General features: G+C 35.7%; 1 protein-coding gene across 8 annotated transcripts in view; it reads right to left on the minus strand.

Annotated features, from left to right (window-relative positions):
- The window catches only part of NALCN (sodium leak channel, non-selective), a 223,564-nt gene that overhangs the window by 180,801 nt on the left and 15,527 nt on the right, over positions 1-27,236 (minus strand). For all 8 annotated transcript variants that reach the window (XM_017816712.1, XM_017816709.1, XM_017816710.1 and 5 more), the window contains 4 exons: positions 20,499-20,582; positions 18,770-18,909; positions 17,817-17,945; positions 3,377-3,531 (listed from right to left, as the gene is read on the minus strand). In XM_017816712.1, the coding sequence (XP_017672201.1) occupies positions 3,377-3,531; positions 17,817-17,945; positions 18,770-18,909; positions 20,499-20,582 (508 nt within the window). The remainder of the gene's footprint in view (positions 1-3,376; positions 3,532-17,816; positions 17,946-18,769; positions 18,910-20,498; positions 20,583-27,236) is intronic.

A 27,236-nucleotide genomic window follows, 5' to 3' on the forward strand; every position in this document is an offset into this window, starting at 1 on the left:
AAGTAAGTGGAAAGATACAGAAAGTATTCAGGAGGAAGGAATTAAAATTACAGAAGATCTTGTAAATTGAAGAAATAGTGTGGAAAAACAAAAGAAAGTATGCTATTCAACAGAGACAAACGTACATTTAAAAAGAAATAAGTAAACAAATAAAGGATGGGAAACAGCGATGGCAGCTCTTTCAACAGGATGCAAGGGCTGTAATAAATCAGAAAAACATGAATCACCCACAGCATGTTGTTCTGAAAATGGAAAACATCTCACTGGGATGTAGAAACTGTAACAGAGCTTAAAAATACATAAAGTAATGGCTCTACTGGGGTATTCTGACAGTACTGCACTTCAACAAAGTGGTGAATCAGCCACAGAAGGTCTAGAGAAGGACAGTAAGAACAATTTAAGGTATAAAATATAACAGCAAAAGACGGAAGCATTTAGAGCTATATGGAGGCATAAGGAAAGATGCAAAAAAGCTATTTTTTTAAGGTTTTGTCTATGCCAATAGTGAATAAGGTGAGAAATTATGACCTTAAATTGCATAAAGAAGAAAGATTCAGGTTATCCTTTAGGAAAATCTTCCTAAGAGTACAGACAATGAATCAGCACAATAGGGTGCCTCGAAAGATTATGAAGCCTGCTTCTCATCCGAAGGGGATGGCCTAGATTGTCTTGACAAGATGAATTCAAGCCCCATTTATCAGTAGTCTATAACTATGTTCTTCCTTATGCAGTACATACATACTTGCATGGAAGCATACATAAAATAGATAAAAAGAACACCTCAAAACTAAAAAGCTTGAGAAAGAAATAAATTTTATTTTTTTAAATAAGTATTAAAACCTACACTATTATCTTTCCAATTTCCATCCTTTTAAAGCCAAAGCCATTTATAAAAGTGGGAGCAGAGTATGGCTAAAATCAAGGTATTTTCCAAATATGAAACTACCTAATTGGCATAGCTCCCAGTATTAAAATCTCCATTAGCTTTTATCTGATTAGGACAACTTGGTTTTCACCCAGTAATAAAATTGTAAAAATCCCTCCTTTTTTCTTTATAGAGAAGAAAAATAACAGAAATTATCAAATTCAAATGTTCATGGCTTGTACTTATATGCTGCAAACTAAATATTACTAATTTTACAATAGCAGCCAAACTGCTATCTCTTGTGTTTTGTGTAATGATAGATTTCAGGATCCAACAGGATAGGCTGTATCATAACATCTTCAAGTAAAAATCAATGAATGTATACAATAAAACAGTATAGTTGCATAGAGAAGACTTCATTACTTACCTATTAATTACATACAAATGTGCATCACAAAATGGATATTTATAAAATATTGATAAACTCACTGGTTATAATCCTGTTTTATAACACTCCTGATTTGAGGAAGCGTATTTAACATTTTGTAGCAAAGCCTGTGTCTTACCCAGTATTTTAAAGTTTAGTAATCAGCTTTCAATTGATATTCAATTTACTGCTGGCTACTGTACTGAAAGGTGCTATATCCTGTTTACCTATTTCTAGACAAAAACAATTTATCAGTGACAAGTCTTCTAGGTCTACTAGCAATCTCTGACCTTTAAAATGCAACACTCAAAAAGACATATTGATAAGTGTGACTGTGACTCAGGAGACCAAATCTTCAGTCCTGTTTTTTTACCCAGCATCACAGGCATGGACAAACTATTTCACCTGTCTTTGCCAACCTGCCTCCATCATTAAAAACATACTGGCCTCCTTTATTAAGCACTCTGGACCTCATTCAAATCATCTACCCATTTAAGCTTGTCTAAGGCATTGCAACTGCTTTTTGTGGGTGACTAGGTAGGCAGCTAGAATAACACCCTTCAATGCCACAAATAATTTCACATGTCAAGATTAGAAGGGTGATTTCAATCTGAGGCCTTATTCCACTGAGGATACATCTATCTTATGTTCCCCTGTCAAACCACCTTGAACTTGAGAACTCATGTGCAGATGGTTTTAGGTTCTACTGTGAACTCAGCCCATGTTCATCCAGGCATAGCAATAACTCTGAAGGTTGACTGAGAGATCCGACAGGGTTATCCTTTGATATCTACTGAAGAAAAAATTTATGTAAAATTTGATACTATCAATAGTGCTATTCAGCTAGCAGTACTCGTACAACTGGTACACTTCTGACTCCCAGAGGAAACAGAACAGTGCTTGGTTGAAATCAGGTTTTTCTCCCTTTCTCACAAGAAAAAAGAAAGGACACAAATGGCAGTTGCTGTCCAGAAATTATTTGGTATCACAGAGTACTTCTTGTAGCAGGATTCTGAAACTATTTCTTGCAACTCTCTGGCTCATTCTGTATATTCAGCAACCTGGGAACCAACTGAAGTAATTTCAGCTGTAAAGGCTTTCAATACTCAAAAAACTATTCTGGATTACAGTCATTCAGTCATTAAACCTTTTGACTACCTTCAAATTCAACTGGGGACAGGACAACAGTCTGGAGCCCATGCCAGGAAAAGTGAAAAAAAAAAAGCTTATCAAAGTCAAAGAGATGCATCAGAAGGAATGCAGCCTGTGCGTACGCTCTATCATTTGAAGGGACTTCCCCATCTCCCCAGAAATAAAAATTTACAGTTGCAGGCTCCTATTGGACCTTTGTCTGTTAAATAAATGAGATAACCAAAATGTTCTGACAGAGTAACTGCATATTTTCCATTGGGATGTGGATCTTGCCACAGCTGCCCATGCTCTTGCCACCTTTCCTGATTTTTTGTTCTACACTCATTTCCCCATGGGGATAGCATGACACATTGCATCTATCAGAGATCATATTCTCCTGGTGATTCTGCAGGGTTTTTCACAGAACACAAATTGTACCTGTATTGCAAAATCTTCCTGACTCTCAATCATTTTTCTGGGTGACGTTCTGACTAACAGAGTCTGGATCAAGATTGGCACAGATACACATGATATCACTTTCTCACTCCTCTTCTTAGTAACAAGATGATTATCAAAGTAATTCTAGGTGGTTTTTTTTTCCAATAGGAATTATTACTAAAATCAGACAAACAGGATGAATTATATAGTCCAAAATGAATCATAAATAAAACACAGAAATTAGTCATCACATTTGTATACTGGTGATAATCAACAGTTGACTCCTTATGAAGACATTGTTTTAAAGTTATTTAAATCCTGAGATCCCAGGCAATGTAAAAATGTATCATAACTGCAAAGCAAACAGCAAGCTTCTCTTTCTGGCATGTGCTCTAGTTGAGCAGAATACTGACTGCACTTGATGTCTTTTCAGCACAAATATGAACTATTTGTTCTATTCATTTTAAAAACATTTTTAAATGGATACTGAAATTGATTTTACCAGTAAGACAGACCTATCTCATTAAAGCCACTGTAGCCCAGCTCTTGCCTGCTTAGTCCCAGATCTTCAAGGTCCATGCATTTAAATCCCGGTGGGCACTGGTAACCTTCTTCTAGCTCTCTGGAACAGTGGGTGTCTGGGATAGCTAAATTATTCCAGGTTACATTTCTGTGAAAAATACAAAATTAAGGTGTTACATAAACTAAGACAATAGCAAAACTAAATATTTGAAAGTGAGAGGACTATAGTGAAAAGTACATTACCTGTTATTTTTACTATCTGATGTTCTTTGGTATACGCTATTTTCATTAATTAAGGACTTATTGTAAAGGGCAAGCTAACACTCTCCTAAAACTTCAGCCTTATGTAGCGATAGTGCAAATACTAACAGCAGAAATTTCATACTAATGCCTAGAGACCCCATAAAAACAGAGACTCTCCAAGAAATGGAGGATTTGACATTCAGCTGTTCCAAATGCTCTTTAATGCAATTTGGACACTTAGTATTTCGGGCTTCTTTGCAGATCCTGAGAGTGTGTTCAACTGCAGTCAATACTATGACTTTGACTTCCAAAGGCATTACCTGTGCTAGCTTTGACACTCCTTAAAAGGATCACTGTGGATGACTTGTCAGTCACCTGAATATTCAGCTTGTAATTTGGTCAGGCCAGGTTTCCACCATGGATGGAGGGTCACAGGAAAGAAGTCAAACCATTACATTGTTAGTATCATTAGTATCTGTGGCAGGCTCTGCTATGACTGAAACAGATCTGATTGCCTTTTAGACTAGTCCAGTAATGATTTGGTAGAATAGGTGAAAACATTTTAACTGGTTTGAATTGGTTCAAACCGATTTATGTTGGTGACTGTAACTGAAAAATAGAAAGATCATGAGACAAGGGTCAGTGCCTCAACACAATGTGATGATCATTTTTTACTGCTGTCAGAGGCCGAGCATCACTTGTCTTCCCAGCTCCTCTGGCAGCTGTAACTGAGCTGCTGGAGGCTCTGTCATGCTGGACCACAATGGGAGTTCATGTAGGCCCAACACTAAGGGACATAGAAGCTAAAAGGAGAGGGAAGACAAGTTTGTTGCTCCCTGTTCTGTTAAATATGTGCCTGTGGCATGTACACATAAATATGGCTTATCTAAGTACTCCAAACTTTGGGAAGGAGAAGCTCAGGCAGTTGATTCCTCCTAATAATTTACAGCACCCAGTTAATAATCACAATACATAGTACTTTGCCAAAACCAAACACCGATCGTCCTATTTCCTAAGTCGCAGTTTAGTTAAGAGGTAACTTTAGCAAACTGTTCCCCCCCATCCTGAGCACGTCCCTGTTAGTGTCTGCAAAGCAACACAACACAGAAGTGGGAAATATATGTACCTTAATATATGTACTGAATATATGTACCTTAATATATGTACTGAAAGACAGTATATTAGCAGTAGTAAAAAATTACAGTATCTATACATTGAATTTAGAATTAAAAAAAACTATTAGGTCATCTAATCAAAATTCATTTTGCTTCCCTTCTATGAAACTTTATAGCTTGTGTCTGTCTCCTAGATGTGTATCTATTCTTGACTAGCTTGCAGAAAAACAATCATAAGCATGGAAGCTTTTTTTTTATAGCAAAAACTGTTTCACTGTTAAAAAATGTTCCTAATTTATCACCTTAATTTGTCTGTCTTCAACTGTTGGCTTCCTATTCTTGTTATACTTTTTTACGCTAGACTGCACAGAACCTTAATTCCTAGTATTTTCTCTGTGTGAATCCACTGAAAAAAAATTAAGCACCTCTCAATATGCTTTTTAATAAACTAACATTATTGAGCTCTTTAGGTCTTTTACTGCAAAGCATGTTCTCCAGTGTTCTCATTTTCATGTTTTTCTATTATTCCCTCAATTTTTCAAATATTAAAATAGGATCAAAACCATGTATGTAATCATGGTTAATCATAATTTGTATGAGTTCCATACACAGAGGAACATTAATTAATTTTTCTTTCCGTGTACAGTCTAGGAAAGCACTGGCTTTTTCTTGCCATGATGTTACTGGGACAAATATGAGAGCATACCTTGTTATATGCCCTCATCTCAAACTCTCATGTAGCATCTATATTCTATAATATTTCCATCCTCTTTTTATTCCAGAGGCCATAGGGCATAAGATTGGCTTTCAGTGATCCTACTGCTATAACTTTGCATTTGGCTGTATTAAAGCACATTTTGGTTTGCAGGATCAGGGTGACCAAATGATCAGAGTGCCTTGTCCTTATTGTTATTTATGTTTCTATCCTTATTTTTAATTTTGTACATGTTTCTCCCTCATTGATTCTGGTAGATCATGATAATCATTTCACTCACAAGTATTTTTTGACATATCAGTTAATCAATTTTCAGCCCATTTAGCTTGTGCTTTATTGATATTACATAGTGCAAACTTTTTAATCAGTCATGTTATTGAATGAATTGCTTTACAAAGTCTAAGCTAGGCAATTTTATTAGACAAATCTGTAATCTTATAAAAATCATGTTACTATGATGAGAATTATTTTCTCTAAAACCCTTCTTCCTTCCATTTATTATATTAACTTTCTTTACTCTTTACCAATTAGACTTTTTATCAGCTCACTCTTTCTTTTGTCTTGGTTGATGTCAGGCTAACCAGTTTTGCTGCTTGTTCTTTAGAAATTAATGGCACACTAGCATTCTTTTGGAATTTCCCTGCTATTTCAAGATTTATTAAAAATTAATAGAAGAGATGCCCTCAGTTATTTGGGCCTGTTGATTTGAATAAAATTATCCCTAGAAGATGCTTTCTGATATTCTCCTCAGTTACTAATTCTTGATTAGTGAAATCTGTGTTTGCCAAGCTAAAATGTAAAATATGGAATGTTGCCAAAGCTTAAGCTTTGTGTTTATACTGTTTGTAAAGCCATGAGTCCTGTAAGCATGCCCTATCTTATTTTTAATGTGATAAAAATAATTAATAGATATCAGAGACAATCTGTTACCAGAAAGGGTTGAAAGCTTTATAGTTGTAATTACAGATATAATTATGAAAAACCTTAAATATGGATGAAGTTTTCACACTCACAGTTTAAAAGATAAAACAGACTTTGTTGTTGGATTAAAAACAGAAAACTGGTTCCGTAAGTACAGTACATGATGACTTTAGACTTAAATTTGAATAAAAGTAAAACATAGCATTTAAAAATGACCCTTGGAATGCTAAGATTATAAAATATCAGAGGAATATTGGTGCCTAAACAAATCTGTAATCCTTAAACTAGAAAAGTACTCTCTGAAATTTCTTCAACTGTCACCAGTGATTTTGGGTGACTCTGCTATTGGAGTCTCTAGAAACTGTAATGACTCCGGCAGCAGCATTGTCCTAAACTGCAATCTCTTTCTGCACAAAGTAGAAGATCTGTCAGTAGATCTTAACTGCAGTACTACTCTCGCTCACTGAAGTTAATGATTATATATGTGTCTGACTTCAGTGACAGAAGACTTTGCTGACACTGAGTATACTTGGAAAACACTACATCCAATAATAATGATAAACTACTACTGCAAATTTTAGAAATACCAATATAACTGATTTATATGTTAATATTGTCCTTGTTAAGCTGAGGTCATAATGTGGTAATAATTATGAAAATGATAAATAGAAAACTTCATTATAGAAACAAAGCTGTTATAATTATTAAAGTACAATATTATTATTCTAACAATTGTGCAGGAGCAGCTGTCATTACTGTTAGGTCTGTAAAAAGAGCACTAGTGTAAGAAAGTGGTCTAGGAACCATCTGTTAATAGCAGTTGTACGTTCAGAGTTTCCCACTGGAGAAAATGGACTTGAGTGAATCAGCACAGTAAGAATTAAGATATGGCTTTGGGAATAAGATACGTTTAAAAGGACAAATCAAAGGAACTTTGCCTAGGTGCTTAGACTGTTTTCATGGTCACTAAGCAACAAATAAATTTTAATTTTTCTCAGCATTTGTTTTTTTTTGCAAGGACTCAGATAAAAAGCAAGCACTTTTCCATTTAGGCTTCCTATCTTTTAACTTCCCAGAGTCTCTGAAAACAAGTGTAACTTGGAATAAAAAAGAAATATTTTAATATTTTTGACTACCTAATGCTATTGGCAGCTATATAGCAGTTGCCATCTGAGCTTCTAAGAGGATATATTCTAAAGAGAAAAGTTATATAAAACTTCCCTTCTGCACGATGTTACTGGTATATTATAGCAAGAATCTTAATTTCATATTTTCTGATTTTTATTGGTATAAAATTACAGCCATTAATTATGGTTATGCCATGAGTATCTTTTTGTCTTTTTAATTCTGTAAATTCTTTAAATTCTTTAAGGAAAATCTTTTGATTGGAAACCAATGTTCTGTGCTCTAAAACTGGCTGGTGGCATAGGGGGAAAGCAAACTAAGGTTGATGATTTGGATGGCAATAGGAAGTGTCATTGCTTTTTTTTTTTAACTTAAAGGGCCTGTTATCCTTTAAGTTATCCACATGTAGGCATTTGGTGTTACTGATGTATTCATTCACACGTAGGCATTTGGTGTTACTGATGTATTCAAGACACTCAAGCAGGGCACAGGCTACCATGACGCATCCCAAAAGCACAAGCAATCTCTGTGAGGAAAATAAAATTCAGTTACAAGTCTTGGGTATTTGCATGGATTCAATTGCAGGAGGGAGCTTTAAATCTAGGATGCGAAGTGTTGGTGACTAAACACCTTATTCTGCATTTGATGTGAAAATCTGTTCTTTTGTATGATTAAGTGTTATGAGTCAGGCATTTGCAAAAAGAAGTTAGTATTTGCTACCCTAGCAATTAGCATTTGCTATATCAGATCTGTGACCTGGGAGATTCCGCTACCATTAATCTGTCAGTCTATACATATCTTGCACTTATATTTTGTTGCTTCAAATAATTCTCTACAGCATTGTTAAAATCAGGATGCTTGTGGCACAACTGACCTTACTTTCCCACTATGAATTCAGCTTGTAAATTACATCTCATTACATAAAATACTGATATGATATGGAATTTAGAGCCTAAAATAAAAAAAATTAATGGGCTATATTAATTGTCCAGAATGGTGCAGTGAAGTTGTTCCAGAGCAGTAGATCACTCTGGTTTTCAAAATGATGACAAATTAATAGATATAATTCACCTATATATGTAAGAGAGCGGTATACTAATACTCATGAGACAACTTGTCTAAAGTCAATGTAGAACCACAGTATCACTTCATCATAAAACATTTATTGAGAGATCCTAGGCCAGAATCCATCTAATGTGAGCTTCAGGAACAAGTTATCTGCACCATGAAGGTCTCTGAGTTTATTTTAAATTATTGCTAGATTCTCACTAGCTTGTTACTTTGCCCTTGTGTTCTGGCAATATGGCAAAGCAGAAGCATCTTTAGAAACATGTAGAGAAATGGAAATTTTTTATCAAAATTGTATGTTCAGAGTTAGATGTCTAGCAGAAGAGGAAACTATTAATTCTCGATATCTTAAAGAGAAAACTCTTATCAGTCATCTGATGCAAACTTATTTCTGTATTACTACTTTCTATACAGCAGTGCCCATTTTGTGTTTAGGTTCTATCACTTTCTGAATTCATTACTTGACATTAAATCACAGTTATTGAGAGTAACCTTTAAAGTCTTCAGAACTGCATAATCTTTCTCTGTTCTCAAAGGTTTTTGTTATCCTTCATCATATGCTCGGTGTGATTTTGATGATGCAGGGTTCACAAGGTCCCCCAGGTCACTAATGAAAATGGATAGCATAGAACACAGTGCCAATTCCTCTGCGATCCTAGTTAATGTATTGCTCCCTGTTTCACTGCTGTACGGTTGCTACTTACTTGCTTCATGATCTACCAGCCATTTTTTGTGTCTGCTGTGGTATTTTTACCACAGCAGGAGCTCTTCAGTTAGCAGCTGTGCTGTGCAGTACTTGGTTTTGGTGCAGAGATAGACATAGGGTTCCCTTCAACTAATACAGAAAATCCTTCAGCTCCAGCTAAGGAGCTGAAGGACTTGTTGACTTCTTTACCTAATCAGCCAACTGGAATAATTTTTTATTATCTTATAAATTAATATCTGTCTTAGTTTTTTATTTAATTTTCTGGATCTGAAGACTGCATGAGTAGCTTGGTAATTTTGAATTGCTTTCTGGTGATATCTTAGAAAATTAACAGAATACCAGAAAAAAAAAAAAATCCCTTTTTTCCTCCTTTTCTATTTTCAGCAGAGAAATCAGGCTAACAGAAAACAGGAAGCTAGAAGCTATGTTGGGTAATTTGTCTCTTAAGTTGTCAAAACCTCTCTTTGAAGAATTGCCTTAATAGGGAGAAGGTACTAAAAGATTGTGCTCACATGGGCACATGATGGTTGAAAGACCAGTTTCGCAACAGATGCTGTGGAAAACAGCCACTTTACTGCCAAGACACATCAACTCAGGTTCTTCTTGTGGTGTACATATGTATGTATGTAGTCAGAATGTTCTTTAGGCAATTAAAAACATGTCAGAGTAACAGTCCTATGTCTTCTGCAACAATCTTGTTATTGCAAGTGATGTGGAGTCAATTATCTCCTTCTGGATCCTTTGCATTCCTTTGAAGAACTAATTTCTGAGCTTGTTTGCTGGGTTGATGCTGCACTCCATACTGCACTCTATACTCTGCACAGAAATATTCAGTTGATCTACTGGGATGAATTATTTCTTGCTCATAATTTTATCAAGGCACCCTGTTGAGCAAGATGTTTAAGATTGCCTAACTGAACTTTTGAGATGCTTAAAATTAGTTATGTGCTGAATCAGTACCTCAGTACTTAATTGATGTTGAATATGGCCTATGAAGGAATAAAACAATCAAAATCATCTTATATTGAAAACATCTGGTGATATTCTACTCATTTCTGGATATGTAATATTTTCTAGTCCATGTGTACTAGTTTATGCTTATTTATTGTCTTGAGGTAGAACACAATTAGCCCATAGTAACAGTGGGCCAAAAAAGGCCTGTATCTGTACAGGTACTATAAACAGAGATTCTTCCTTTTTAGCCTAAATCATACTCAATGCATGTAAGAGCTTTTTTTTTTTTTTCAAAAGGAGGTTAAATAAAAAAATAATCTACGTTTATATTAAGCACTTAAAATGAATGCTCTGCATTGTAGTGATTTAGGCAGCAATACTTTTAATAATATACCCTCACGCTGCTGGCCTCTTGGGATTTGAGGGTTTTTCTAATGCAAACCATAATGTGAAATTCATCAACTACCAGTAGCGGGGGATCTGAATCTGCTTGAGCCAATGTATTAATTTTAATTTCTAAAAATACTTGTAAAATACTGTCTTATGATAATCCTATATATTATAATGGCTTTTGGATGGCAGTATCATAAATCTAACATACTTAAAGCATACAACTGGGTATGAATTAACATATTCTACTATAAAGGAATTAGGGTGCCCAGATTAATTTTTAAATCCTTGAGTTATATGTCCTAAGCATGTTTACAAAAAGTGGAATGAGTACGTGTATGCTTGTGTATCTCTCTATCTTTTCAGTTACATACACAGCTAAATTTGAGGGTGTTCTTTAAAACTTCATCTGGAATTGTACAAGTCTGTGTGTGCATCCATGTAGATATGTATGTCTCTCTGGTAATCATAAAGAAATGACTACAGGATAGGTGCACCTATAGTTATTTCTCTGCACTTATAATTGCCTAGGAAAAATTTTGTAGGAAGCTTTGGTTTCACACTGACAGATTTCAATTAATGTCTTGCTATCCCATGCAGTGCATGAAAGCAATAAAAATAAAGTAATTAAAGCTTCTGTTCACCCAATTTAGTCGTCAAATGCATCTGTGAGTTAGATTAAAAGAAGAGGACTTTCAGAAGGAAAGTAAGATACTAATTATACTAAAGGGCAGACTAAAGAGTTTCACCTTTTCTGTGGACAAGCAAGATTAATTAAAATGATGAATTTTAAGACACTCACTGAAGCCTTGGGATAATGGGGTGAATAGTACAAGATTTTATTTGTAACTTTCAGCAATTCATTTTGGGTGTTTTTATATCAAAAGTCTGTGCTGTAACCAGGAAGTCAGAATCAACCTGAACATGAATGGAAAATATTATTGACTGCTTTTTTTCTCAGACAAGAACTCACCATGATTAGCTTTTCAAGTCTGATTTGAAATTGCCCTAGGACTGGTCCAAAATAAGGATTTTCATTTGCTGGTTGAGAGAATACAAGCGAGGAGAAAAGCAGGTGTTTCTTATTACTGTATGCCCATTCAGCAGTGTTGGAGCTATGCCTGAGTTCAAACTTTCTTCTCTTTGGTTTGCCCAGCAGACCCATGAGGCAGTAATTCTGAGTAAAGTTTGATATGATTTTGACTGTGGCATTTTTTCATTTCATATGTGACCTAAGTTAGAGTCTAAAAAATGTGCCTTTGATGTTCCATCTATTGCTACTCACCACACAGTATCTCTGAAAAGATTCAAATTAAATCACTGACCCTATCTCACACTTCCGGATGCAAAAATTTAAAGCTCCAGCTCCTCTTAGTTGAATCTTTAGAAGGAACTGCACAATAAAAGACTGCAGGTCTGATGTCCTGACTTATCCCACCTCATTTTAAGTAATGAAGACAGAGAGAGAGAAATACATCTCCTGAGTTCAGAGGTTGGTGGGTTCAGCCACACTCCTGAAGCACCTTTCTCTCTCTGATAGGCAGAGAGGAAATTCAAGGCATTTAGATTTCTAACAAAGGTTTGCTGACATCAAAATCAGATGATACTCTGCTCATGGCAGATCCCTTCTGTTAAGCAAAGTCAATGCTGTCATTGTCCAAATGAAAACAGGGCGGTTGCAGCTAACTAACAATTTTGACAAGCTGTTGCTTTGATAACTAGTTACTGGCATTAGGGGAAATTAAATTCCCATCACTCATTTATTACCAGTCAAAGTAACAAAGTCACTGAAGTTAATCACAAAAAAATGAGTAAAAGAAGAAATCTTTCCTACAGACAGCCGTCTTCATTAGCCGTCTGGCTTCCTCTTGCACTATAAAGAAGAGTAGTTTTCCTTCCTTTATATTTAAGAAAGCAAACAGTACCCAATCACCCATTTGGCAAATTTGCTGGAGATCACTCTTAGAATTCTGTTTTTCTAGTGATTTTTGTCTTTCTCTCAATTTTATGATATACCGGAGGATATTCTGACTTCTGGCATCCTGGCCTCCTGCATGTTTCCTGTAGAAAGCTCAATACTCATCAATAATTCTGTACAGCAATTATAAGGTAAAAATCTTGTAGCTAAATATAAAACTTTACTTATGGCAAAGAAGAGATTAGGTAGTTATGTTCCTCAAATTCTTATACGTATAGTGAGCCAACTTCACAATAATCTATAAAATCCACTGCAGATTACTCAAAAGGATCTATTCTCAAAAAAATCCCACAAAGGTTGACAGGCTGAGCAGAAGTTCAGTAAATTTGATTTCTGCACTGGGACAGAGAATTGTGTGAACCCAAAAGGCTCCAAATCTTAATACAAACAAGTACATGTCATTACTGAGCCATCAGGAGCTGAGGTAACTGGGTTCTCATCACTCTATCCTGGACTGTTGTTAAAAGGTCACCTTTTTGTTTAAAATGCATTTGGATAAACAAAACACTGAAAAGTCTGTGCTAAATTAATCAATAGTGTAATTACTTTGGACAGCTATCTGTATAACAGTTCTAATAAAAAATAGTATTTCTGCTCAGAAATCACGTGCCCTCTGAAAGTTTCGAGAGCCTCACTCCTGAAGACTGCTTCCCAACACAGGCCACCAACATAGGCCACCCCCTCAACATTCTTTCCACCCTTTTGACTGGATCCCATTTAAAATGAATTACTTTCCTTTTTGACTGATGCTTTACTTTAATTGTTTTTGGTTGGGGTTTAAACAACATCAGGCCTCAAAAAATAAGATTTTTTTCCATTTCTCTTCTTCCTGAGGAGTTTATAGTAGACATGTATTACCAGTAAGAGAGATTGTGAATAAATCCCAAAGACAATATTAAAGTGGTGCTGGTTGTTGAACTAAAATCAATAAATTAATGTGCTCTGATAATGAAGTCCTGTTATGTTGATTTTTCAAGCTTGGTCTTTGATCCCTTCCCTTTCTCAGAAACCTGATTACTCATGCTTACTTTCCCATGGCTGGTGTAAGACAGTATTACAAATTCCTTTTGTTCTTTTTAATCGTATTTATTTCCTCTACTAGATACTGTGGTGAGCTTTCAGCTCCAATCTTTGAAGCTATTTTCTGACATTTTCGGGGCCTATCCATAGACAGATGGAAAGATCACCAAGAACTTCTTAGCTCTTTCCATTACACAGTAATTATTTTTCTTATCTGTTTTCCTGGGTATCTCCTACTTTAAACAAGAAACCTTAAAAAAGAAGGATTTTAAATTGACTGCCATGGTGACAAGGCAGACCGGTCTACAGAAATATTCAGCCTATACACCACTGAAAATGTTAAAAAAAAAAAGGATCTAAAGAATAACTTTGGGAAAAGAAATAGGTAAGTACCACAATTTATGGCGTTTAGCCATATTAGCCTTTCTCTTTTGATGAGGCTTCCTTTCCCTTAGCTCCATGCAGACTGAGATAATAATATAAACTATATTTAATATAATGTAAATATATTATATAATATATAATAAATATAAACCAATCATGCAGTTTGGAAGCATTATTGTGTAATCAAACATGTCTTAGGAATAAAAAATACAGAAAACATTCAGTAGCTAGCATGTGAGGATATATAAAATATTCTAACAACCACAGGAAGGGTTTGGAAAGATTTTCTCTCTCCTGTCCTTGTGTAAGTGCATTGTATATACTAGAGGTGACCAAGACTAAATTACAGTAGCTTTGGAAACACAACTTTTTTCACTTTATTTTGTTTGACTCTTTAAATTTAATCTCAGATATAACAAAAAAACCTATCAAACTGCTTATAATGTATGGATTTATCAAGATAATTGGATTACATATAGATTACATTCCAACCATACAGTGTGTCTTTCATGCAACTAAAGAAGATCTGTTCAAAGGAAATTCATGTAATATACCACTTATTGACAGAAAAAAGATATATTGCTCGGAGAAATCATCAGGGAAAAGCTATTACTGCATAGCTGAAAAAAGATAAGTCATAATCATGAGGGAATAATGAATGATAAAATTGTCTAGGAAGAAGACAATGTTCCTTATAGGGAAGACTATTGTGAGAATAAAGAGAAAAAGGACTTATCATCAAACAACAACAATAAACTTTTTAGCCTTTGGAAGGAAGTCAGATTCTGTTGGTTTCTCAGACAGAATGAAAACTCAGACTGCAGTTAGCTCACTTTAGTATTTCTGTTTGTCAGAGTTAACATCATAAAATGACTGAGGAGGTGGAGAGACAGGAGGTCAGGCAGTGTGGGCATCAAGAGAGATGGAAAGATAAAAGAACTTGCAGCAGTCAAAGAGGCAACGCTTGTCTGATGAGGATACCATGTCCTTTCAAATAAAAAAGAATAGCAAGATTTTAAGATGCCATTTTCAAAAGGCACTTGCCTCCTTCATAATAATAATTTATAAGGCAGTAAACTTAAAAAGAGTGATTTCTAAAATGTCACAAATAGATGAAGCCTTGACCGCAAAAATAAGATTTCACCCTTGTTGCCTGACACAGAATTCTGCATAATACCAGGAAAATCACCTAAAATTAAACTTCTCACAGGTGGTTGCTAATTAGATGGTTTTCATTTTCTAATCTTGACTTGGGAGCCTGGCATCTGGTTTGCTGAAAATTTACAGCTGTGGCTCATTAAAGACTGAAGTTATTTAAGGACAAGTACAGCCAACTTTGGCGACTCTCCCTTGCCTGGAACAGAGCCACCTGAGACAGACAGACTGACCGACCAATTCAACCTCTAAGAGGAATGTTTAATCCTCATTATAAGTTGAGAAACTGAACCTCAAAGACAAAAGTAAAACTTGGCTAAGCAATTTTCATGCTTTTGTGCTCTATTACATCCCAGCTAATAAACTAGCTCTGGAAAGGTCAGCCCTGACCTACATGAAGAAGGCACATGCCAACTCCACTCTGACCTTCTGCACTGCACTCCTCAAAAATTAAACACAGAAGAGATAGGGGCAAGTGTTTCCAGGGGGGTAATGATGAATGTTACAGACAAGAAGAGGAAATCAGTGTTTTCAGAGTAGGAATGAGCAGTATGCCAAGACTAAGGTAAAAATCCACATGTCAAGCAACAAAGAAAAAAAGTATATTGTTCTTTGTGTGAGCACCATTCATCAGAATAAATGGGGGAACATTTCCAGGGAAAAAAAGTGGTGTCAATGTAACTGTAGCCCTCATACACAATCATGGGAGCCATTTTAAGTTATAAATCTGGTTCCCAAGTACCTAAAAAGTAACTTAAATTAGATTTCTAATTTTAAAACAGCTAAAAAGATATAAACTTGATGAAACTGAAAGGAGAAGGAGTTTGGGATACATGGTCAACCTCAAGTCTAAAATTCCCTTGATTCTGCACACTCGAATTTTTGAACATTAACCCCACCTAGGCAGATTTTAAATATTATTTTATACACTGGATATTTGTAGCTTTTAACCTTTTCCTGTAATTCAGCCCTTCAACAACCTAAAATTTAGGGGGTTTCTGTATACTTTTTTTTTTTAATAATGCCATATTCAGAGAGCAACCCAACACATGCAGAGAAAGCAGCCAAAACTTAACGGAAAGCCTTAAAGTTATAAATTTAAATTTCCATATTGCAAACATTATTATGTCCCATTTCATCTTTTTCTGCTGATTTCAAGGAAAAGCTGTATTCACCGACACAAGCAATTATATGATGCCTGATCTTTCTTGTGTTGTCTATGTCACTTCTTGTTTTTCCAAATAACATTCTGTAAATTGCAGAATTACATACCTTCTTATTACCACAAACGAATTTTTCACAAAGAACTTTTTTCTCATGTCTATGGGAGATGGTAAAAAAATCTGTTCTATAAAGATTTTTTCTTATAAAAAGAGTTAGAATAAAAGAATAAATGTGCAGTCAAGGTGAAGATCAGCTCCACATTTTACTATATTATTGATTAAATAAGTAAGAAAATATCTCAAAATTATTTTTTTTCATTTAACAAAGTACCATAAAATATCTAGCATATTCTCAAATAATTTTGCACTCTTTTTTTTGAATCTGCCGCTTTTAATGCTCTCATTTTATATTTGATAGTTTTTAGGCCCTAGTTTAGAAAAATCTTTAATACAGAGTTTTGCGATCATGAGACCTACTGAGCTCAGTAGCAGACTAAGTGGTGTTTTGCTTTCTTACCATGCTTACTTTGTTTATTTTATGTTCTGACAAACTCAATACAGGAACAAAAGGATCCCATTTTGACTAAAACAAAGACCACAACTCCAGAGCTAACATTTCACTATCCAAAGAAACAGGGACAAAACAAAGAAATAGATGTAAAAGACTCTCACAATGTAACAGTGCTCAAGGACACAGTTAAGTCTTCAATTCAACAGGACATGTAAGCATATTATCTGTGATTTTATCAGTCATCCCAGTGACAAGAGGCTCTATTGTACTTCAAGGTGGCTAAGTATATATTGAATCAAAATGTGATGTATACTCGATTACCAGGGTAAAATATGTATCATAAGTATTTTGCAGAAGCTGGACAAAAAGAGTCTTTAAATCTGAGCATCAAATCCCAGCAAACTATTAATCCAGAAAGGGCCTGAGATACTGGAACAGGTTGACCAGAGAGGTTGTAGATGGCCCATCCCTGGAAACATTCAAGGTCAGGTTGGCTCTGAGCAATGTGATCTAGTTGAAGATGTCCCTGCTGAAGGGGGGCCCTTCCAACCCAAACTATTCTGTGATTCTATGATTCCAGGGGTGGTTCTGCCCCATACTTTAGGTCTGGTCCCATATCAAGACATTCTAGGAAAAGATAGAAGAGCGCAAAACCTGATGAATCATCAGTGACCCAGAACAGCCACAAATGGCAACGCTCCTCTTAAAGTATCCTCTGCTCTCCTGCTCTCTCACCTCCCTGTCCCACACCACATACAGTCACTCACTCTCTAACTCAGACTGCAGCCAAATGACACAATTTGTAACCTCTCTGTCACAGTTAAAATTTGTATTTTTCATAATTCCTAACATTTTTGTTTCCCCAATTTACCTTAATGTATTTTGGTGGATTGCTTTTAATCCATTAAGTTCATTTTACATCTGCTGATGCTACTACAATTATACATATATAAGGAAAGAACAGGCCCTGCACAGGTTAACTCACCCTGGTTGCGTGTCGTCGGTCACACAATGGTATGTAAAAGTTCCAAACATTTGCACTCCCAGGATCCCATATAGGAGAAGAAAGAACAGAAGAAAAATTGAAACGCTCCAGATTTGCTCTCCAGAACGCCTGGCAAAAAGACAAACAGGACTCTGAATGCACAGGCAATGTGAAGCCTCCTCTGAAAATCTCTAGAATAGAAAATATGCTCATACAAAGAAAGTAGTATTTCATCCTGCAGAAAAATTGTCCTTAAAACTGTACTTTTACTCTGCACAATAAGAAAAGGGGGACATGATTTTTTCTAAATCCCTAAGTTAGGGTAATTAAACCAGCTGTAAGCTGTAAAGGGTGGAACAAAAATGCCCAAATAAAATGTATAAAGTCTAGCTTTTGTAAAATAGTATCTAATTACTTATACAGACAAGATATGGTGATGAATAAAGTTGATACTGAATAAAGACCAAAAAACTCTTTAACATTACCATTATACTTTTTGCCATGAAATGCTCTACCAAGCATAATTATGTGTGTTTGCTTGCAAATAGGCATCTTTGTATACACATCAATACATGTACACTTGTAACTGTAATGGTTAGGGTCTGTGCTCATGTACTTTTATTTACAAATATTACCCTAGTAAGGATATTCACCTTGATTATTAAATGGGGATATTAATGGAACAGAATTTACTGCCATTGGCTGCAAATTGCTGGCTACAGTTATTAGCAAAGTGCTTTAAAATGTGTTTAAATATTTGAAAGTTTTGATCATTTTCTATAAAACTTCATTATTCCTTAAATATGGAAAATAGCAAGAATTTTTGGCCAGAACTAAAACTCAGGAGGAAAATGCCCATTAAGCATGAAGGGTTGTTGATTTACCGCATAGTGAGTCTTCTAACCCAACACTGAAATATTCTCTATTATCTGAAGAATAATAGCCTTACTTACTTCAAAATATTTGTTATCCTAGTTCTTGGCAGCTCAAAACGAAAATATATCCGGAATGCTCGAATCATAATGAGCGGTCGTGGAATCCGTAGCATGCCCCAAGGTGACATCTGGTCAACTATTTCAGCAATTTCAAACACCTACAAAGAAAAGAATCAGTCCTTTGTCTTGATGACTCTCTCCTATGCCTGTGTTCATTTATAGAACTTTTAAAAGTAGGAATACTACACATTTTTTATTTTAATTTTCAATGTTCTCTTGGTGTATTTTATGGTTCATTTTAATTACATTTTTAAAAAGAAAAGTCTTTGTAAATACTTTAATCCATTTCTAAGTTATCCTAATGAGCTTCCAAAAATATACTCTGCCCATGCTCATAATGCTTCAGTCTCAAACAACTCAAGAAGACACTGCAAGCTTGTGTTAGCTGCCTATTTCTGTGCTAGTCCTACCCCATAGGTTTCCCACAACCTTGTTAGAAGTGATTAATATATATTTCCAAATACGAAAATCAGTATCTGCTAATGTTGAACAGCACTGAGGTTTTTACTATGATATAAAAATACATATACACAGATTGCCTTAAGAGTTGCAACATGCTTATAAATTCCCCATTTAATTCCAAGTGCATGACAAAACTGTGCATCTTTTTCTCCTAGACTCTACTTATGACAAAAATTTCAGCCAAGACACAGAATGGGGAACCATTTCCTCAATACATTGATAAGTTATGCACTCCATAAAGAGTATTTAGCTAAACGATTGGGTGAAAATGTCTTGTTTTAATCCTTGTCTATCACTCTCTTAAAGTAACTACTTGATTTAATGTTTACTCAAAGTACTAAGAAAACGGAGGGGGAACCTGGACACACATAAACTGGGTAATCTACAGTGCTTATCTGTAATGATCAACCTTCATTCTACATGTGTACAAGATGTACCACCAAAGTCTGCCCTGTGTAAAAAGCAGAAAATAATGTGTCTGAAATTTGCCAGAAATGTATACGTGCCTGACAGCAATCACTACAGAACTTTTACAATCCTTACACTATTGCAGGTCAAATGTCAGTCTTCAACCTGTTCTTACCCGAAAAACTGCCTATGGTTAAGGACTGATTGATATGCAGAACACAATTTGACCTTTACCTTAACACTGTACTTTTTTGCAACATGTCCAGGTTCCCTTCTTTATAAAAATTTATTAAACTATTTCCAAATATGGGGATTTTTCCCACTGTGCTTTAGCTTGAATCTTGGAAAATGTTTTGTTAGCTGTGAGCAATCAATCTTACATGAAACCACTCCACTCACCATATCAATACACTTGCAGCATGGGAAACATTTACCATTGGAATCATTCTCCCCTTAGGTGCCTAAGCTAGTCACCATGGCATCCTACTAGACTCAGTGGAAGGAAATGAGCACAATTGTCATATGGAGTAAGGGATAAATGGCTCTCTGAAGATCCTTCTTTCTCCTTTTGACCATGCAGAGAGTTTATGGTAACCAGCTTCAGATTTAATAAGAAAAATTAAACAAGATAAAATCTGCTACTAATGCAGATATGCTGCAATGTGCAATTACGGAGCTATTGAATTCAGTACATTTTTTTAAAAACAATTTGACCCAAGTACAACTGTACTTCCACAACTCACAATTTTTTGGTTGTGCCATATATTTTTCACAATTAAGGAACCATTCATTGAAAAAAAAGAAGTGAAATGATTACCTGTAAAACCAGTGACACCCAAAGACAAAAGACCATGAATCCATCAAACACACACCAACGATCCTTTACATAGGAGCTATCACCCTACATGAAAGAAAAGCTAAGAGGTTAATTGTTCTTTTACTGTCAGGATTTACAAATATCATAAACAAGAGTTCTTGGAAGAAGAAGTGTTCCTTGTGGACTTTTAGAATGCTACTTTTGAAAGACTTCAAGTCTAGTATCTGGATTAGAATATGCTGGAAACATATATACATATCTTCTGGGTGAATAAATGCCAGCTTCATTCTTGTGTGGTACTTCTGTCAGAGAGAACTTACAAATAAACCTACTATTTAGACTTTGATGTAAATAAAAAAACACACAAAAAATTTACACTGCACTTACTTTTCCATTGTATTGCCCATTACAAAATACACAGGAAGGTAAGTGTAAAATGGTAGCAATATAGTATTGCGTCGTTCACTTACTTCAATACTGTTCAACAGCTTCAATTAAATCAGTATCATTTTACATTCATTTTTTCATATTTTTTCAATCATTTTTCATGCTCTAGAGAAGTCTTGCTATCAGAAACACTTAACAGTAACCACTGAAACATCTGAACATGGTTTTGGTGACAGTCCAATCCAAAGATCACTCCTAAAAGGCAGCATGGAGAATTCAGCATCCAATTTCCTCTACACTACACAATTCTCAATCTCTCTTCCAGTTTGCATGCTTCAATATCCTCATGTTTCACACCATTCCTGACATGGAACACAGGCCCTCCACTGCAAGCTGTAACAACACTTCTTTGCTGGGCTGCTAATACCTGATACTTCGAACACCTACACTTATTAGGTAGATCACAGCTGAGTGTTAGTTTTGTGTACCACATGGAGCAGAGAGGAAGTTGGGGCCCAAATGCATACAGATAGATGCAGCTTGTTGAAAGGGAGACTAGACAAAAATATACCTAAGGAAAGTAGATATCACAGTTTCATGCAAAAACATGTGCAGAGACAATGACATCCCAGGGCACAAAATCACCCCTTCCAAATGATGTTTCTCACAACAGAATCAATATAGCCTTCCCTGCCTTATACACTTCCTCGTTTCTTTTCTGTTTAGAGATCTTACAGCTACAAAGTACAATCCACTTTTCAAAGGTATAACTGGGGAAAAAATTATTGTCATGTCTGAAGAATCTTGAAGACATTATTGGACTTTGGCCTTTTATGTGATTCNTACACATTTTTCCTTATCTCAGTTATTTCAGTATTTGTTTTTAAATGTCTCAGCATTTTCATTTATTTTGTAAGCACAGACAAGATGTTTTGTTTTAATCTAATGTTTTCAATGACATACACTATCCTAAAAATTATTTATCATTCCTTGCAGTAGGTGACAGCATGATATATTGTGTAAAGAGACAAAGTATGTTTGGCTTAGTTTTTTTTTAATTTGTTTCAGTTGCAAAAATTCTTCAGGGCAGAAGTGAACACAGGATATCAAGAAAATACAGTAAGTGATTTTCAAGTCTGAAATTAGGGACGGAGAACTTCAACAATATTTTCAAATGAGGATTTTCTAACACATAAGGAGGTTAAAGTTCTCAAATCAAGACTTAAGAGAAGGAAGACTGTAAATTAGGGAAGCAACAGAACAGGAACTTTTGCAACATTTTTACCTGTCCTTCCTAAAGAAAGTAGACTTAGTTCCTCAAGTAAACTCTACGCTAATCAGTAACTGTTTGCTCAGTGCTGAGAGAATTCAGATGTTTAGTGGTTATGTTCAGTAACCGTGAAGCAGATTCATGTTATTTCTCTGCAGAAATCAGCTACCCACACCCTAAATCTCTTACTCCTCTCTCCTCTGCCATTCTCTCCTAGTGAATAAATCTCCAGTGAGATTTGTATCAATGTGCAACTTGAGTCCTTCAATTGTGGCTCTGAACAAAAATGCTGATTGGTCTTTCTCTTGCTGAAGAATTCTTTGAAACTTACATTTCTTCTCTTAAGTACCTTTTGTCTAAAGCAAAAAGTCTTCCCTGAGTTGAGCCATACAGATCTGAGCACAAACTTGTGCAGGAGTTCTTGTATTCACACTCTTCTGAATAACCCATCAAGTTCTCACTGAAAGCCAAACCTTTTTTTAGAAACTGCTTTTTCTCTCCACAATAGCTGTGGTTTAATTCAAACAGCTTTGCTGTTTTCTCCTTACAAAAGTAGATGTCATGACCCTTTCCAGTCTTCTCACCTGTTAAGCTGCTGCACCACTTCACTTCTCTCACTGTCACACCAGGCCAGTTTCCACCACTAAATCCACCCAGTAAGAGAGGCTTTCAGTGAATTGACCACAGAAACTTAGGGCACCTGAATTACATCTGTAGAAACGACTCATTTTGGGGGAGGACCTGGCCCTTTCCACTTTGCATGTAGGGAGATCTGGGCTAAGTCCCTTTAATGTTACTCGTCTGACAGTGGATGTGGTTGGGAATCTTTGATGCATTTTACTGTGTATGGCCTTATTAGATGTTGTTGTTGGAAGCATTTTTAAGGCAGGACTACATTCTAGTGTGCCTTAAAAATAAGTTTGAAATTGCAGCCTCGCAGAGGTGATGTGTGTTAAACACTGCTGTGCTTCATCCAGCAGTATTCTGTCCTCCCCCAGCTCGAGTGTTTATGGTGGATGCAATGGGTGGATTGGGAGCCAAATGATTCAAGGTGAAAGCTTTCACTTTGAAGCATCAAATATTGCCTGAAGATTGAACAGGGAGGTTTGACAGGCAAACAGTCTCATCTAACATGACAACAACTCAGATTTATAATTGACATTCAAAGCTCTTATTCAACAGAAAAAAGCCAGAACACCAAGAGATGGAATAGGTAAGAAGGATGCATTTTCCAGAAAGAAGATTGTATTATTTGGTAATTAGGATTATTATAAGTTGAACAACACATTTTATACTCCAGAGACTAGGAAAAGCTTATTGAAACAAAAATCCCAGTGTAGCTGTAAGAAAGACATATTTATATTAGTGGTGGAGAACACAATACTCTGAAATCAAATTTTACATTCAACTTACTCCCTTAAAAATCCTACACAAATTTCATCATTTTCATGAAAACACAGCTGCATAGAAAAGTTCTTATTCCCTTCAACGGGGATTTAGATGGCATTAAGATTTGTTCATCTTCATGTCTTGTTTCATTCTCTCAAATTAAGAGAGAAGAAAACATGGGCATAAAATAAAATAGAATTGTTTAATTATAGCAGAATTCCTTGAAAATGCAAGTTTCAACACAGAAAGGTACATTAGGGACGAAGTTCCTTCTCTTGCTACCTGAATACATAACATGTTATCCACTATGTTGCTTTCACTGCTTTCCTTTTGTTTCATTTTACCCTGATATGAAGCGATACATTAAAAATATCCCTCAGTAATAGCTGCTGTCATGAAGAATAACAAGCAAGTAACCCTTGAAAGTGCTGTTACAGAGGAAAAAATTAGCATTACCAAAAAGTAAAGTTTTGTTCGTCTAATTGGTGTGTTGAAATATATTGAAAGAGCAATTTCCAACTACATTATGATCATAAGTATTGCTAAGTATTATATGGACACATACTTCAATCCATGCCCCAAAATAATTTCTCACTAAAAACTTCCATGACCCATTGACCAGTCAGAAAAAATACTGTTTATATTTTAGAAATACTGCTTATGTACATTCACCAAGTAATTTAAATTTTCTAATGTTTTAATGCAAAAATGGTGCAAAAAGCCCCACTGTGTAATATGAGTCATTACTTTCCTGTAATAAACACTCCAATAAAACCTGACACAAGTAACCATAGAAACAGGTGCATATGTTCTAGTGCCATGGTCTCTAACCTTCCCTGGTCCACAGGCAGCAACAGACAACCAGCAACATGCTGCAGGCAACTTCAAATTTGTTTTCCTCATGATAATCACTTTTAATTTTTTTAATTTCCTGTGACTGGAAACAGCATCGGAGCATTTCACTAGTAACACAGCCCCAGTAGGCTGGGAACAGATGTCCTTTACAATGGACATACATGCTTAGCAAAACAACAAAAAACACAGGAAAAAAGTGAGACAGAAGAATCAAGTTTTGTAGACTGTGTTATTCACATGATGGATATAAATACTGTTTTCTATGAAATAATATTTACAACTAAGAATCACAGCTGCCAACACCAAAATATTCCAGTATTTTTTTAAGTTACATTTTAAAACAATTTGAAATAACATACTCTTTGCCAACAAAGAATAGCATGGGACCTGCACTACACATCTAGGTTTCCAACACCATTATACACTGCACAAAACTTCAATTTTCTAATATATGTATGCAAAATAATTTGTCATAAGGAAAAAAAAAAATCATCTTAAAATCCCAAGACATTGGGCAAAGAGAAAGTCAAACCTTAAGACAAATGGTCTTTTTTGTGTTTACTCTGTGAGCTTTTTACTACCACAGGTAAGTAGTTTTCTCACTTTCTTTTTTTCCCTCCACTCTGTTTAGTTGAAGAAACTCAGAATTTTCTCATTCTTGCCACTGACTCTACTGGTTATGCCCCTGCCCTCAAGGTCAAGGTTCTCACTCTTGTTTGTTACTTGCACATCCTGAGACTGAGCTTTCAGCACAACGCATCACAAGGACTTCAGAGCATGCTCTTGCTTGATGATGGGAGCCACATATTCTGTTTTACTACCCAACCTTTGAAAAGAACACAATTTCCTGATCCTTAACTCATTCATACACTATGGATATACAGCACTTCTAAAGTCATGGAACATATTCATTTCAGAATTTCAGTCTTCCATTTTCAGTTTGTAACACAACAGAAACTCCTTTAACAAAGCTAGCAAAACCCAGTGAGCAAGCTGACAGTGTTTCACCATAATTCTATTAATATTTTCATCATTTATCAGAAGGATTAATCTAATTTTGTAATTTGTTTATTCCTGTTTGATGAAGATGGAATGTTTAGTATTAAAACTACTGAAAAGAAGGCAATACAGATACTTGTAATAAGGTGCATTAAACATCAGTTCTGTAATCGATAACTCAAGACAAACTTCTGAATTAGGATGATTATAGAAGAAACTCATTTAAACATAAATGAGTTAATGCCATAAATGTTAAAGAAAAAGCTGGCATCTCATTGTCTATATAACTTTTGTGGTCCCTACCTGTCCATTGACAACAAATATATAATAATGAGTTAGAGCAATTGGTGACTGTGAGATATCTATAGGCTGGCTGTTAGCACAGGTACTTTAAGCTTCCCTTTCAGTCAATGGGAAAAAAAAGTCCAGATAAATTATAAATTATCTTTTGAAAGAGATACAACAAACAACTAATTGCAGACCACTGCAGTCCCTCAAATTAGTGCTGATGAATGCTATTATTTTTTTCTATGTTAAGTCAAAAAAATCTACTTTTTGTAAGGAAAGATAGAAAAAGAAAAAGCCAGATTATGCAATTAGATATCAGTGGCCACTGGAAACACAGAACCAAAGAGTCATTGAACTCCATTTACATTATGGGAAATAAAGAGCATGAGAACAAATCTAGGATTAATTGAAGAAAGTGGAATTCTGAACAGAAGAGATCATGAAAATGCCAATGTCAAATTGAATTCAGTAAGCTTTAACCACGAACTAAGTTTATTAAATTTTTTATTACATTTACTGTCACAGGCCATCATTCTTCAATCTAGAGTATCATTTAGAATACAAGCATAAAAATATGTCATAAGAAACAAACTGACTTGGTCAAATTCCCTGTTGCCATCTCATATAAAACTTCACAAGCCATTGCAAGTTGTCTTCCTGCTTGTACACACATTTTATACAATACAGCCAGACAACATGAGGCAGACTGTCCTAGAATATTGTTTTTAAAAAGATCTTAATCAGTAAGAAATTATAGCCTGAATTTCATCTTCAGACTGAAATTAAAGACAGATGTATTAATAGCATTAGTTCACTAGTTCATGACACGTGACAATAGCCTCCAGTACCAAAAACTTCACAACCTCCCTGGGCAGCCTGTTCCAGTGTCTAACCACCCTCACAATAAAAAATTTCTTCCTAATATCTAACCTGAATTTCCCCTCTTTCAATTTGCACCCATTACTCCTTGATCTATCACTACTGTTCCTTATGCAGAGTCCCTCTCTGGCTTCCCTGTAGGCCCCCTTGAGATACTGGAAGGTTGCTATGAGGTCTCCACACAACCTTCTGTTCTCCAGGCTGAATAGCCCCAACTTTCTCAGCCTGTCTTGGCTGGGAAGGTGCTTCAGTCCTCTTATCAACTTCATGGCCCTCTGGACTTGCTCCAACAGTTCCATGTCCTTCTTATGTTGGGGGCACCAGAACTGTACACAGTACTCCAGGTTAGGTCTCACAAGAGCAGAGTAGAGGAGGAGAATCACCTCATTTGACCTGCTGGCCACGCTCCTTTCGATGCAGTCCAGGATGAGGTTGGCTTTGCCAGTTCATGTTGAGTTTTTCATCAACCATCATCCACAAGTCCTTCTCCACAGGGCTTCTCTCAATCACCTCTGCCCAACCCGTAAGTGTGTCTGGGATTGCCATGCCCCAGGTGTAAGACCTTGCACTTTGCTTTGTTGAACTTCATGAGGTGTGCATCAGCCCAGCTCTCAAGCCTGTCAAGTTCCCTTCAGATGGGATCCCTTCCCTCCAGTGTGTCAACTGCACCA

This window comes from Lepidothrix coronata, unplaced genomic scaffold (genome assembly GCF_001604755.1).
Source record: "Lepidothrix coronata isolate B3197 unplaced genomic scaffold, Lepidothrix_coronata-1.0 Scaffold57, whole genome shotgun sequence".
In the NCBI taxonomy this organism is placed as follows: domain Eukaryota; kingdom Metazoa; phylum Chordata; class Aves; order Passeriformes; family Pipridae; genus Lepidothrix; species Lepidothrix coronata.